The sequence below is a fragment of the Grus americana genome, chromosome 1 (genome assembly GCF_028858705.1).
Source record: "Grus americana isolate bGruAme1 chromosome 1, bGruAme1.mat, whole genome shotgun sequence".
NCBI lineage: Eukaryota > Metazoa > Chordata > Aves > Gruiformes > Gruidae > Grus > Grus americana.
This window is the reverse complement of record NC_072852.1, coordinates 212,406,646-212,422,743: the sequence shown is the minus strand read 5'-3', so window position 1 is coordinate 212,422,743 and position 16,098 is coordinate 212,406,646. Positions and strand designations below refer to the sequence as shown.

Genomic DNA, 16,098 nt, shown 5'->3' with positions numbered 1-16,098 from the left:
TCCTCTGGCCGTACATATTGCATAAATGTTAATTCACTCTTTGGCTGGCTTTTGAGGCCAACCAAGCATGCTGGGTCAGGGTCCCTGATGGCACACCATCCTGGAAGTGCTAGAGAAGAAAGTGCATAGTCTGGAGACTACAGAGTTCTCCAGCACAATACCAGAATGTTTTGTACCCTCAGACACAGATGTCACAGGAATGCAACACAGATCTCCAGTGTCATGATCAAGCACTGTGTAGTGTGGATGTGTCCTGAGTTGCAGGGGAAGAGCCCTGAACAGTTTCAGTATGAGGTTTGTGGCGTTCCTTAGCCTGAGGTGGATGTAGTTGGACATGCATTTTTTTCAGAAGGATCAGTACATCTAGGAATCATAAACTCAACCACAATCTTTTTCTATTGTCCAGACACCAAGTCTCAGTTTGATTTAATTCTTTAAGATTTAATCTGGATTCTTTAATTTCTTCCTAGAAGCAGTGTCTAGGTCAATACCTGGTAGCAGCAATGTGGTGATCATCATGCCTACAATTCACAAACATCTTAAGAACCTTCTGGGTGACCAAAAGTCCATCAGTTCCTTTGGTGAATCCTTTCTAAATTGTGGAGTGTTACATTACCAATTGTTCATTAAATGACTTTCATAGTAACTTATGCCATAACAATACATTATAAAGAAGAAAAGAGAACATAAAATTCTCTCAAGATTCCCATAAAGGAATAATTTCTTTAACCGGGAGAAAAAACTGCACAAAATGTAGTGGAGACTTTAAGTAATGCTGTTCTTTAGAATCGACCCTAATCTCCACCATGAAGTGATAAATGGGTGCTAAAGGCTAAGCAGATTATCCTAGAAAAGTCTCCTTGAAAGTCATTTAACAGCTAATCATATGTTAAGGTCAAACATTACGAGTTTCTCAAGGGAAAGAAGTAGACATCCACTGTGATTTTCCTGTTGTGAAACAATTTTAGGAATATGTCCAGATTCAAGGATTCCATGAATGTCCCCTGACAAACACACATTCTGTGACACTTTTCCCGATTTTGAATTTGTCTCAATTTGGTTTTGCCCAAGGGCAACAGAGCCTTCATATATTTGGGAGAAGTAGGGTACATAATTTTTTTTGTTTCACTCACAGAAAAGCTTGGCTATGGGAAAAATACCTCCACTGCCCCAAAACAATTTTGCAATATGGTTAAGGGGGAAAGGGTATGGAGCTCTGGGACACCAGGGCACACAAGTGGACTCTGTTCGGTCTCTAGTTAAGTCCATCTTCATTTCTTCAATCTCCCTAACCTCTATACTAAAGATCATCTGACAATACTCATCTATGGCACTGAACTGTGAAGATAATCTAGGATAACTACCCTGCAAATTTTAAGCAGCTCTGTGAGTAAAGTCTACAGTTAGGTGAAATGATTTGGGCGTTCACAGAAGCATAGCTGGCACGACCTGTTTCCCATCTTAACTCACTTTTCCACACTCTAGGCTGCAGTCATGCCTCAGAGGAATCAAATTTCATAACAAGGAGCTGAACACTATAAAGGATGCGATTGTATCATGAGACTGCTTGAAATCTATTTTTTCTTCAGGTGAATGAAAGCGCTTTCCAGAGTGGAAAGGAACATGTGAACGTAGGCAAGATGATGACTCACAGCTGTGAAACTGCTCACATGCAGAATGTCCATGAGTATGTAGACATGTACAAGTCAGGGCACGGATAGCGCTTTTGCTGAGGCAGCCCAGAGATGAACACAGGCTGCAAAACCCACTCAAGCCGCAGTGCAAGGATTTGGGTCCCCAGCCCTCACTGAGAGATGGTTTCCTTGTCTACGTTGCTTTTTGTACTTGGACTTAGCTACTTTATCTTCCCAACTGGCACAGTTTTGTTTGCACTGGAACCCCGACCCTGAGTGGTACAGCTATATTTTCTAAAGTTTTGTTAAAAGACAAGTATTTGTGAAGTATTTTTGTCCAGACAATATGCAAGTAAGAAGCAAATGAGAGATCGTGGCTTTGCAGAGCTGTGAAGTGGGGTAGCTGGACAAGGGTGGAAAGAGAAGGAGTGGGAGAAGAAGAGGGATACAACTCGATCCCTTTTAACAGAAAATGACAAAATTCTTCACTCATTTTCCGGGTGAAGGAAGGGAATAGGCTGTTTTCACTTTATAAGAAGCTTTTAAAATGACATAGTCAATAAACAAAGTGACCTTAGAAATCCGGAAAGGAAGAGTGGCATTCTCTGTCTTTGCTGAGGTGGAGGAAGAAGCTGGAGGAGCCTGCCAGGGTTAATGAAGATCAAACAAGCCATTCCAGCCAGCAAGATTGCTGTGTAGAAACCACATTAAACCACACAGACTTTTCTGTCACACAGTGAGCTGGTCAAGGCGATGATGCTTGCTTATTTATTTGTTTATTTATTCAATTTACAAGAGGCTCTGGTCAGCACACTCCCTTAGGGCACATATAATAAAAACAGTACATCAATTAAATAGCGATGTTTACAGCATTGACAGAGTGCCTAACGAAGGACTTTGAATTACTTCAGGCCTGTCCCTTTGGAGAATACTCAGCTTATAGCTCTCACACATCTGGAAGGTTTGGAGGAGAAAAAGGCTGCATGAATACGTGGATGTACCTTGAAGCACAGTTTGAAGGAGACCAGGAGCTTCAGCTGTGGTCTTATAGCTGTAGGGGAATTCTCCAGTTTAGAGCCCCACATGAGATAAACCTGAGATTTTGGAAGCTATTTATGTACCTACAATCACAAGTAGGCACTAGTGGGTGTTCTTACTTGCCCTGTTTTTTAATTTTAATTCCAAACTTGTTCAGCCTACAATTGAAAATCCCACGAGGTACCAGGCTGCCTCTATTCAACTTTAAAAATCTGGGCCTTGGTAGACTACTGCTACAGCATTAGCAAGTCAGGAGAGAGACAGCCTCTGAGGTCTCTTTTATAGCTATTTGGTCAAGCACACTTAGAGGTAAAAGTGTAATGTTTATTAAGGGTCTGCTGTATAACAAAAATATGCCCTGAGGTTAATAAAAAGTAAATTAAACAAACCTCGCATACCACTCTGTTGACGTCACCTCCTAGCCATGCAGTGTGTCCCACATGTGTCCCATGTCCCTGCTTCCTACCTCTGTTGCCTGTTTTCTCCACTTTGTAAGGCCAATGTGGAGTTAGTGGCCAGTGCCTATGAAAGGATAAATACCACTCAGAGCAACTGTACTATTTCCCTGATGGTGGTTTTTGTAGTGTGGTGGTGGATCCAACCAGACTGTCCCATCTTGTAGTCCTTCAGTTCATGCAGTCTAAGTGGTCCCTGGACAAGAAAAGTTTTATTTTCCTTCTCAAATCCCAACTCTGCCAACAGGTCCACAGGAGTCCATGGGGAGCCCACAGGGAAGTGGCCTGTCTAGATGCATAAAGAGAAAGCAGGGAGACAAAATCTAACTAAACCTGACTCTAGGCTTTTCTCCTTGGATATCTTTAGACACACAAGCCAGCATTATTCTAAAAGCTTAGTGATTTGGGGTACCTCCTTTGGGGATTTCCAACCTGAACTACCTCTGGGGTTGCCTTTCAGAACCAGCCATGCAGTTGTAGTTACAAGCAGATTTACAGGTGCTCTGCACTGTCAAAAAGTCAGTCGGACCTACAGATGTTCTGCACCTACAAAATCAGACAAAAAGCCTTTTGGCTCAGGCACCCCAAAATTGTGGGCTACTTCCGCGCAAGGTTACATTAGCCCATTTCTGCACCTGTAAAACTGGACTGATTATGTTTAATTGCCTAGCTCAAAGGGGTTTTGCAAAGATCAATTAGCTAATGCCTATAAAGTGCTTTGTATGTATCCGGTGCAACCGCTGTCGTGGCGTAGCACTACCCTTCCTCGCCATGCTCAGTAGGAGCACTGTTGCTTTAAAAAGGGAGCTTGTCCAAGCTCTCCTCCTCCACTGGATCTAAGATGGATGCTCCTGCTGCAGCACAGCCTGTAAGCAGACTTTGCCCAGCCTGCTTTTTTTGTTTTTCCTGGAAGCTTGCTCCAGACAAGTCAGCTGCACTGCAGACTGAGCAGAAGCAGGAGGGCAGCTCTCCCCAGGTAAGCTACCACTGCCACAAAGCTGCTCATTCCCACACCTGGACGGGGCAGCTCCAAGGATGCTGCCATCCTGAGAATTATGGTCCTCTCCATCCGTGTCTCTAGCTGACTCACAACAGCTCTCAGCCAGGCAAGAGTCAAACGGCCCTGGGCCTCTGCTCTCTTACACGTCTTTCCTGGCTGACTGGCATTGATTTAGTTACCAGGAGGACAGGGAGCCTCCTGTTCCCACACCCAAAGCTGATCTCATGCACGTTCCTTTGCATTAGCATCACCTTCGTGGACGCACTCCTGAGTGACATGGGAGCTGCCTGTGGCATGATGGTCCTGCCATGCTGGGGCTCTGCAGCAAGCTTTTCACCCTGTGGTGAGGAGGTGGTCTTCTGTCACCGGAGAGAGCCGAGGGATTAGCTCAGAAGCGTTCTGCAGGGTCTCCTAGGCCTGACACCACCAGGAGCAGTTTAAGCTGCATTGGCTTCTTTCCCTCAGAAAATCATTGATTTTCCACTAAGCTCCTCTTCTCTGAGGCATTAAAAATGTCATCTTTAGAGGACTGCAAACTGGGCACTCCAATAACTCTCCAAAGTTTAGCTTTATTTCATCTTATTATTCCCACAGATGCTTTGGAGGAGACAATCCTTTTGTGTAATGTTCATTTTGTGAAGGTCTTTCCTTCCCCTGCCCCCAGGTGGTAGAGCGCTGGAGGTAGGAGGTGTCCCTGTCTGACACAGAGCTGGAGGCAACGTGCTTTTCCTTAATGATTTCGATTTACAGGACTGTTTCACCTCGGCCAACAGAAATAGACCCTGCTAGTTCTCTCACAACCCTGGGGACAGAGAGCGCTTGTGCAGTGCCAGCAGGGTGGAGAATCCCTGCCCCAACTTTTAATGCCATTTTAGAAAGAGAACGGTGCTGTAAAGGGCCAGTGCTCACCAGGAAGGAGCAGAATAAGACTGCTGTAATCAGCACCGTGCTTCTCCCTGAACAGGCTGCAGCAGCGGGTCGTGCAAGGACCGCCGGCATCGGGGGAGCACCTGTGCCATGAGAGTGTCCAGTCCAGAAGCTCCCGTGAATGAGAGGATTGAGAGGATTCCCAGGCAACCCAGGATTAAACTCTCTCCTCCTTCACCTGCTTTTTGTGACCTGCAAGACTTTGCAGTCTTCCTTTTAAAGTCATGTTGATGGGCATTAGCCCACGGAGGCAGAGAGAAGCTGTTGTCAGTGCGACAAGATTGAAAACACAAAAGCAGCACCCTCCCAGCTTTCAGTGGGTAACCTTCTCTTTCCCCACTGTGAAAAACTGAACAGGCTAAAGAGCAAGACACACAGGAACAGTTGAGAGGCGAGGAGAAAAAGTCTTGTAGAGGCATTTTTCTCCAATGGCCCCTTGCTGTTGTTAGCGGCTCAGCTGGTTGGCACCTCTACGTGGTTTGGAGTCAAGGGCAGCCCCCTCTCTCAAAAAAAAAAAAAAAAAAAAAAAAAAAGGGCATTGACGGTTTTCCCTTCTTGACAATAGTTCTTTCCCAGATGTGGAGTAGATGCATTTAACTGAGGGATCTGCAATCTCTGTTCCCCAAACTACTTTGTCAGGGTCACACTAGGGGATCCCGTGTGCCTACTGTGTCCAGGGCCAGCACCCACAGCCCGTCCTGAGCCCAGAGGGGTTAGAAGAGCTGGCAAACAGAGAGCAGGGGCAGGGGTTGTCATACAGCAGTCTCTGCTACAGTTTTGTTGGAGTTTTGTCAGAACACTTGCTGTAGAATTTAGCTGTGACCACAATCGCATCTCTTATTTGCTTTCCACTGACATTGGAGTGAATGAAGTTTACGGTTTGGGTTTTTCTTGGTTTTGGGTTTTTTTTTCATGGAATGAGAATTTCATAGCTGAAAAGCCATTAAATGCTAAAAGCTGTGAGAACAGTGGCATTTGCCAATAATGAACACAGAATTTCCTGTTAAGAAAAGCTGAGGAAAATCAGTGACAATCTTCCTGACTGCTGGGAACTGCTGGAAAACACTCACTTTTAATGGGATCTGGGAAAAACGGATGCATGTATATATAGAAAAAATCTTAAAAAAAATAAAATTCAAACATCTGTTTAATCCAGACTTCCTTCTCCATATACCAGGGAGAATTTCTGAGCAAAAGAAAATCTTCACAGAGCAAACCAAAGGTGTTCTCCTGCTTCTAGCATACGTGGTGACAGCCTGGGTTCATCTCTGATACAAAATGTGTGTCTGGTTAGCGTGCAGCAAGGGTGCCTGCACCCTTACACGTAGTAAGTCTTAACCATATGGAGCAAGTAATGTAAGACTTTACAATATAGGATTTAGTTTCAGGCTTGGTCCATTTATTTACTTCTGTCTGTCTGAAAATGTGGCTTTGTTTAATCACATTTTGCAATCAAGATATCAGAGTTTCTTGCAAAAAGCTAATAATTGTGAAAAATTCATTTCTCCAAAGTGCCAAAAAGCCTGACCTTCTCTGTTTCTTGTGAATTGTGATGAATCACCCTTTTATTTTTACTTCTGCTTTCATCAAGTACTTTTCCTTTAGGCTTATCATTCCTCTCCAAATAGTAGTACCATATGACACAAGAAATGAAGGCTGGTTTCCGGTGGTTCCTCTCTGGAGCCGCCAGCAGCAGCCTGAACTGCTCGCTACTAGAGATGGTAGTGTAGGCATTGACTTTCCAATAAAAGCAAACTATGGGAACCACATTTGAAAATTAATGCCAGGCCTTTTTGAAACACTTTCAGGAAATGGTCAAAGTAATAATAATGATTTTTTACTTGCTTTTTTGTTTTTGATTTTGCAATTTCTTCTGTCTCCTAACTTTTATTTAGATCATAACAGCATTTCACCCATGGCTCTTAGATAGACTCCTTATTTTCCTTCAGCCAGGTATAGTCCCTATTGACTTCCCATTTATATGGGTCATTAATGACCACCAAAATTTGAATTTTGTATGACACAAAGGCAATGAGGTTTAAGCAGTGTATTTATCTTCTCAGTAACCTCATTGAGTGCACCCTCAGCAAGTTTGCCGACAACAGCAAGCTCTGTGGTAGTCTAAACTAGTCTCCAGCTAGTCTAAATCCTGGGAGGAATTGCTTCTAAGTACTTTTTATTAAAGTCCATAATTTGAGCACCCTGGAATTTATTGGATGAATGGCACATGTAAAGTTAGACGTAAATAGATGGCCTGAGAGCAATAGCATGAAATACAAATGTGAAGTGATGCATGTAGGAAGGGATATCCAATTGCACGAATACCAAATGTGTATTGATTAGCCAGGAAGCAGAGAAAGATGCAGTGGGGTTGGGTAGAAATGAATCCCAGAGTGAGTCTCAGTGAAAAATGTGAGGCTATTGCGAAGCTAATGTAAAAAACTTGGTCTATATTTAGAGAATTACTGTAAGCGAGAGATGGAAGGAATTATTCTGCTGGGCAATGTCATGGTTTGGATGCACACTTGGAGAGGGATGGAGAGATTTTAGGGGAAAAGACCAAGGGCATTAAGCATTTTATAGAGTAAGAGTTATGGTGAAGTTTGAAAGAATTAAGTAGAACAAGTTGGGATAAACAATGACCTTCTTCAAATATATAAAAACTGTTATTATAACAAAGACTGAGATCTATTAGGCTACAACTGTTCATTACGGAAAAGAGACCAGCTAGAGAGATACAGCACCGGTTTAGAAAATCATGAGTGACATGGAGAGGACAAGTAGGAGTTGACTGTTCCTTGTCTCTTCCATTGCAACATTTTGGGACAGTTGATAAAGATATTAGAAGCAAGATTAAAAAGAAACAAATAAAGACAGATCGTCGTAGGAGGAGTGGAAGGCCTGAGGAACTCCTCACCAAAGGATGTTATGGAAGTAGAAGTTTACATGGATTCAGGGATAGGCTGGAAAATTACTGGAAAATTGCTACCACTTACTGTGCTGCCCACTGGGGGAGTTGCACACAGCAGAAAGGACATGTGTGCAGAGCTGGTGACCATGTGTAGGACTGTGGCCAGGTTATGCCTCTGTTTAATGCATACAGTAAATATGTGTATGGCGTAATAACTTCAGCACATATTGAGATAACTGAGCTAGCTAGTTTAGTGCTAGTAATGGTGTAGTAACACAAAATTCAGCGTAGGATAATCGCCCTTCTGCCCCAGCAGCCTGGGTAAATACTGAAACTCGTAGTCCTTGGTGAACTCTAGTGTGTGGTGGCTAAACTGATGGTTCTGAGCTCATTGGTGTGCATGTGTATTACACTATAATCACTTGAAGAAATCAGTGGGTTTACATAATGACATTAAAGTGGGGCACATATATTCTGAATGTGCTGTGTGAGTGTTTTCACTCTGTGTCAGTAGGATCAGGCCTTTATTTTTCTTTAATTTGTCACAAAAAATCTTAAAAAGTCTAAAGCAAGATAGAAATAAGAAACCAGACACGCAGACATGTTTGGTACTTATTGAGGACTGGCAATAATATCCTTGGTTTTTCCTTCAAGCTGATATTTAATTTGAGTAATTTTTCTACCCTCTCTCATTTTTCTTTTAAATTTATACTTGGCTAAAGAAATTACTCTAAAAAAGTATATACATCATCAGTGATATACATTGGTGACTTTGTAAATGATTTAACAGATCAAAATTATTTTCAGAAATAATTCTGACAGTTTTCCACTAGTTAAAAATGTAAAACTATGCTGGTAATGTGGCACTTTAAAATGTGTAAACACTTACAAACATGAGTACTTTTTGTAAGAGTATTCCTATTAACTTAAAAATCACTGTTTATATGGCTGTGTACTTAGAGATATGGGCATTTAATTGGAAGGCATTATCTCCATCTTCGAGTGAAGAGATTGAGTCACATAATCCTTTCCAAGCTGCCTACCGCGTCTGAATTCTTTATGCATAGGTGTTTTTCAGAGCATCTGAGCTGTCCTCTGCCTATCTATCTGCCTCCATGCTGTGATCTCAAGGTGCTCGAGAAGAACTTTCAGTCACCATGAGTTGTCCATGCCCTTGTCAGGTCTAGGCAAAGCAAAGCAGCTCTCCACCAGCAGGGTCTGCTGTTGGCAGGAGCCAACTGGCAACTCATCCCTGTCTGTACACAGAGATTTGGGAAAGCCAAGCTAGCTGCCACATGCTGCTGGGTGAGATGTAGCAGCTGCTGCTCATGACAGTGGAAGACGTGGCTCCCAGCAGTAGTAACGGCATCTCGCAGAAAAAGCAAACCTGTCTCTATATAGATGTCCCCAGGGCATTCTGTCCCACCTCCACCGTAGTGGCCCTGTTCATCTCCTTCTTATGGCAGGACTGGCCCAGATCTAGTCTAGTCCTTGAGCCTTTGGACACACAAAAAAATAAATCCCCTTGTCCCCATTTCTAGAGCGGGGGTGAGAATTCAATCTCATGTTACTCCTTAGGGAAGGTTCAAACATAGCTTTGCATGAGGTGTGGCCAGATCACAAAATAGCAGTTCCTCCGTCAGATTTAGCTGCTCTTGAGCTGCTATCTGTTGACTGCAGGGTCTTTCCTGCCTGGTTTTAAATGATCATTGAAAGACAAACTAAGCCCAGGCTTCTGATGCTCACCAACAGACAAATACCAGCAAAATAAAGACTCGTCTTCATTCTATTCCCCAAAATGACCAGCTCACATAAAGCATAGACATAGCTGAGGTCCTTGAAATGCCCTAAGTAGAGTCCCTCCAAATGTAGAGTCCCTCCAAATGACAGGACACTGTGAAAACTTTGGTTTAGACCAGAGGTTTGGGACTGTTTTGTTCTTAAGGAACATGTGACATGGTTGTGTGCAGTCATTTCTATTTTGATGGGGATCTTTCAAGCTTGTTTTATATTTATATTCTCTGGCTCCTTTTGTATGTGCTACCTGTGGTGTAACAAGCCTTTTCTCTTTCTCTTTCATCTAATATGATTCTTTGAGAAGACATCTTCTCTTTAATCACTGTCAGAGACAGGTTTAGTTTTTAGGAAGCTTGATTAGCGTACAGGGAATTCAGAGACGAGCAACAGAGAAGGTGATTTTGAATTCTAACAAAAACATTAGAAGAAAGTTACAATGCATATAGCTTAGCCAGGGTCTATAGATCATCTTGATCTTCTGGTATCTAAGGGATGTGGTAAGGGGTTAGATGAATTTTTCATGGTGTGGCAATGGAACAAAAAGTTTAGTGAAAATAGGGAGGGGGAAATACACAAATCTACACTATAGTACCAAAACTTAAGTAATTTCCTCAAGAGAAACAGCAGGGAAATTCAAACAAACAAACAAAACCCCAAACAAATATGCTAATGTAGTCAAAGGTGAATATCTAGAAATTCTTTGTGACTCTCCAGGTCTTTACTTTTATTTTTATCTATATTGGTCTTCTTGATTCTCACGTGATATGTCAGGTGCAGGGCTAAGTGTTGCCATTTCAAGTAGCTTCAATGCAGGAGGAGGTATATATGCATTAGGTGAGGGAGTACCATGCAAACATGATCATAACGCTTCAGAAATGCCACTCAGTTGTCCCAAGCTAATGCATGGATTTCCACATAGTGGTGCACTGTGAAAGGCAGACATCATTGGAAAACCTGGAAAGGTTGAGTGAAGGCAATTGTGAGGAGAAATTTTACAGCAGAACGAACGAAATGGAAATGAGAAGTGGAGCAACAGTTCTTGTTCCTCGCAAATCCAGCAGGTGAGGGAGAGAGTAACTTTTGCAAAGACTAAGCTCAGGCAGTAGCAGGTGACTTTTGTTCACTGGCGGGTCGTTTTACTTGAAGCTTCTGACAATAACTGCACTGCAATTTGCTGGGACTCTCCCTTTTTGCTAACGGCAAAAGAGGTGGACGTCATTGTGGCAGCACGGTGGTTGCAAGCAAGTAGGCTGGGTCGGTGCACTGAAGTCCAAAGAGAGGTGGAGGCCTCACAAAACTCAGCAGGTCTCTGGAATCTCTCTCTTTCGTACAGGAACACCCACAATGTATGTTCTTCTGCGTATTCCATCAGATAGAGCGCAAATGTGGATGTAGATTTTCCAAGAACCCTTGCTCCCACAGTATGACTGTGATTTAAATGCCTTTCCTGGCAATTAGCGATTTACTTCTGTGTCTGCAATGAGTGCTACTGGGGGAAAAAAAAATATAGAGGAAGATCTCTGAGCAAATGTTTTCTTATGGCGGTTTTCTATATGTGGTTGTCACTTAATTGAAATAAATGTCTTGGCCAATTGTGATATGAGTTATTATTCTAAGCTGTCATTGGAATGAATCTTCCTTTTCTGATCTTCTCCCAAATGACTGTGCGTCAGGTAACTGTTTTTCACTTGAAAGCAACAATTAGATGGAGTGTGAAGGGATGTATTTCGTGCCTTGTGCGGTACTCAGGTGATTGGTGTTTGATGCATCTTAACACTGAAATGAAATCACAGGTTAAACCTGTTCTGGTTGAAAATCTGCAGTAGTGTCAGGGACTGGGGAAGAAAGAGGGATTTAAATGAGCAGCTACGTCCTCACTTTTGAGAGCACGAGCCAGCTGAATGCAGTCAGATCCAAAAGATCCAAGAGGCTAACTGGCTGATTTTCCTTCCCTTCTTTGAAATCTGAATTTGGAATTAAATGCAGGTGATTTTAATTAGGCCCTTTGAATATTAATCGGAAATCACATTTGCGTGGTTGTGAGTCCAGTTTTCATTCAGGACATCGTGTTTAAAACATTGAAAAGTGCAGATGCGACGTAGTCTTATATTAGAAATGCTAATGATTAGGACAGATTGAGAGCGTTACTGATCACTTAAATGTCTAAGATGGATGGATATTGGAACTGCTAAAACAGTTAAATAGCACAGTTTTCTGGCATTTTGTAGTAGTGTCTCCTAAAAATATTGTCATGCCACCCCCATCCCAAATTAATGCTTCTAAGGCCAGTGATGTAGCGTGCTCACACCTTAAGGTAGCACTGTGATTCATGTTTTAATGATAGTGGCTGCTGGCTGTAACTATGGAATGTATTGTCATGGAAACTACACTTTTCTATATTTACACCAGTGCTGGTTATGCGAGAGACAGTACTTGAAAGAAAATCTGTATAATATATAGCTTAATAATGAGACAGGCAGGCTAGGAATAAACAGATCAAAGATTCAGCAATGTTACGGCTGCTGTTTGTCTCCGTAGTGTGTTTCTAAACAGGCTCAGTCACTGTTTCGGGTGATAACTAAGGCAGCAAGTCAGAGGGAAGTGCTGCTGCGATGTCACTTTGGACTAACGGGTCAGGCAAACTTAGATTATTGATAGCCGATTGACTGGCATCCACGTAGTGAGCTCCCATGACATGTAGTGCTCGTGTCCGGGCTGTTAGGAAAAAAAAGTATAAGCTGAGTGAATTGAAGACACTGGGTTGTAAGGGCCTGTTATTTGCAGGAAATAAATCTTCAGCAATGGAACTGGGTTGTAACTCTAACGGTGGAGCAGTTCTGTCTGTCACTTCAGTCTAGAAACTACTGTCATTTTACTGAGCTTGGGCTCTTGCGAGCTCTAAGTTCAAAAATATAGAGTGAGAGACAATAATCAGAAAATATTACACCAAGTTGAAGTTTAGCTACACAGAAAAAATGGATAAAAATAAAGTTACCGGATGGTGCAAAAGAAAGAGTAGGATCAAAGCTGTTTAAGAGAATCGGTCTTTTACGGTTTTGAACTTTACAAAGTGAGGGTAAGTTGTACTGAAGAAATTCTACTCAGAATTTAGATACATACATACATGCAATACACACACACTTATATACATTTATATAAATATAAAATCTTAATAGAGGAGGTCTCCTACATTAGGGTCTGCCGTCTCAGGCAGATCTTTTTGAAAATTCTGTACCGTTCACTCTCAGTACTGCTTGACCTGGCTGCACGCAGAGCACACTCCATTTCCCATTTGTTGTATAACAAATTTTCAGTTCGGGTTTATTACAGCAAATTGTTTCAGTTGTGCCTTAAGAACGCACTCGTGATTGCCAGGGAGACAAGCTGCTCTCATTTCTTTAGAAAGAGTTTCTAATTTGATGGGCAGAGCTTAGCGAGTCGCAAAAAGCCGGGTCAAGTCACTGTGAAACGACTGCTGGGTTTACCTTGCTATCAGCTGTGAAATCATTGAAGACATCGTTTTCCTTTCTATATCGTAGCCTTTTCATTTTATATTTGTGTGTCTGCCATGGCCGAATCTAAAACTGGAGGATATATTCATCCAACTTTTGATATAAATAATCCTCTTACAAAGCACAGCTAGCGGTTTGCTCATCCAAATGCTTTATTATGCATTTTCAGCTGGTGTTGCTTTAACTGAAGGAACAGCGGCAGCTGTAACTGAATCCAAACCAGCATTATGCTCCCAAACTTCTTTAATTATTGCATTTCTGGAATACAGCAAGCCGTTTGCAGGTTACAGGAGAAGAGCACTAGCTGGAGTCAGTAGTTACATCGCCTCAAAAGCAGAGTTTAGAGGGTTGTGTTTTAAGCTTCGTGCTGGTGCATTTTCCGTGTAACTTCATATCTTTATTCAGTGTCTCCTGCAATCCTTCAACCTGTCTATTTGTAAATTTGTGCCTGGAGAAAGCTCCCATGTGGCAAGCCAGGATTGGATAAATGTTACTTGTATTTCTCTGATTGCAAACTCCCCGCATCTGGGATTTTCAGCTTTGAGTACAGTTTGTTTCATGCTGAGATTCATCTTTTTTGGGGAAAGCAAAGGTCATCGCTTCTCCGGAGTTGCGACTGATTTGATTCTTTTTCTCGGGGAGGCGCTGGGAAGGGAATCCTTACTGGAATGCATATTGATAAAGGCTGAGGATTCTGGCTTCTTAGATAAGTAATTTTTTTTTTTTTCTCTTCTCTCCCCACAATGACTATGTATTGCAGCAACTCACTGGCTTTTTACCAAATCAGGAGCTGCAGTATTTTTCTTCCGATGGAATAATTTCAGCCCACTTCAGCTAGCATGACAATCTTATGTGATTGTTATGAGTAGGCGTTTACATCCTTTTACATGCTAATACTGCCACACCTGCTAGTCCCCCTCATTTCCATTTCTCTCTCTTTTTTTTTTTTTCCTTTTTTTTTTTTTTCCCCCAATGTAAAAACTAATTTCCCAGAGGAAGGGAAATCCTGAGATTCGTGATCAATGCTGCATCGTTGATTCATCAACAAAGAAGGGGATGGCTGAATGGGACACAGGTAGAGATTCAAGCAGGCTGCTTCTGACCGGCAAGAGAAAAGCTAGCTGTTGAGCAGCATATGTTGCCACTCCATGTGCTGTATTAGCTACTTGTTTTTAGCCTTCGGTAGGCTGCCACTACTGCAGCACTAAAGGAATGTGCCCTATTGTTAAAAATCCTGACTGCTTTACACCAATGATTTGCCACTGCAAAGTTGCATGCACCAACAACACTTTATCGTTGATGTTTGGATGCAAGGTAGGATGTGGTTAATGTATTTAAATGCATGCCGTAACTCCTTTGAATATCTGTGCTATTTAATTTCTTGTCTGACTAGAGATTTGAGTGCAAATCGCGATACGCTGGCTATAAATTAGGCTTAGAGACGATACGTTTTAAATGTTAGGAAAAAAATTGGAAGTAAAGCTTTCTTATTTCCCAGGGTTGTACGAGTATAGATTTACATAGGAGAATCTAACAGATTATGAAGCATTTGTTTGAGAGTTGATTGTATACTTAGCTAACAGTGCTAAGATTACTAAGCCACTACTCTGCCGTTTGCTCGGCTTTATTGATTTTTATGTGTATACTGTTATGAGAAAAACACAAACCGGCCAGAATTAATATATATTTTTTCCATTCATATTGCTGACATGGCTTTTAACCATAAGAACAATACTAAGTATACAGCCCTGCACTTCTCTGTAAGAAATAAATAAAGTAAGCTCCTGAACCCATTTTTAAGTCCACAGGAATATCTTTAAATAAGTATTTTCTTCTAGGGACTGGACAATCATTTAATTTCTTTTTTTAAAATTTAAATCAAAAGGTGGCGCAGTTAGCCAGAGAAGTTTCTTTTCTGGCTGTGTAATGCAATCCCACCCCAATTTTTTTTTAACAAAGGTGTTGGATCGGACTATATTTTTCCCTATATACATCCTGACTTGACATTAGAGTATAACCAATGTTGTTTGTTATTTTACTGAAATAATTCAGAGGTGATGGCATGTTTGTAAAACTTATTATCTTTGGGTAAATAAGTTTGGTTCTTGGATCACTGGCTCAATCATGATGATTTTACAGGGGGGGTTACAGATTTTGTCCCATCCCTTTTCCTTGCTGTCCTTAAATACTTGATGATATTAAAACTGTTCCACTATGTTTAAATAGAGTAGCAAATGAGAAGTTATATAAAAATGGTAGTGATAGTAATTATTTTTAAATCATCTGTGTAACTTTTTTAATCCTCAAAAATGACTAAGCTACAAAAATCAAATTTTAGTTGTGCAGTCCACAAACTAGGGAACAGAGTATAATTTTTTGTCTTCCTATGTGACAACCTAAATAAAATGAATTAACTTTATGAAATAAGCTATAGATGACCCAATGCTCCCTAAACGTAATTCAGCTAGAAGTTCATGACAGATCATCTACTGCTTCGTATAATGTACTTAAACTCAAATTAGGTTACAGTCGAACATTTAAAATTTATTTGTCTATCTTCCTCTTTTCCTCAAAGTACAGCCTGCCTACATCTCTGGTTACTTGAGACTTTCCTGAACTAAAGTTTCTTGTTCCTTCGCTTCCATTTTAAATAGGCAAAAATATGTTCTATTAGCGAAAGGGTTATAATTTAATTGCTGTGTCATGATGCCACTAGTGTTATAAATAGCATCAAGAGTTTAACAGTTTAAAAGCTTTTTTAATTTGCATCCTTTTCTTAAAAGCAATTCATGTTTCTTTTTTATTTTAACTTTAAAAACTTAAA

The 16,098-nt window shown here is 41.3% G+C and overlaps 1 protein-coding gene across 19 annotated transcripts in view; it reads left to right on the top strand.

The window, feature by feature from the left end:
* DLG2 (discs large MAGUK scaffold protein 2) overlaps nt 1-16,098 on the top strand; it is a 1,065,252-nt gene that overhangs the window by 372,333 nt on the left and 676,821 nt on the right. Inside the window, exon 1 of one of the 19 annotated variants that reach the window (XM_054813795.1) lies at nt 13,599-14,588. The exons of 16 other annotated variants lie outside the window; for them this stretch is intronic. In XM_054813795.1, the coding sequence (XP_054669770.1) occupies nt 14,487-14,588 (102 nt within the window). In that variant the 5' untranslated portion in view covers nt 13,599-14,486. Of the gene's footprint in view, nt 1-13,598; nt 14,589-16,098 lie in introns of those variants that run through there. 2 more of the 19 variants (XM_054813785.1, XM_054813793.1) reach the window with 2 other exon arrangements.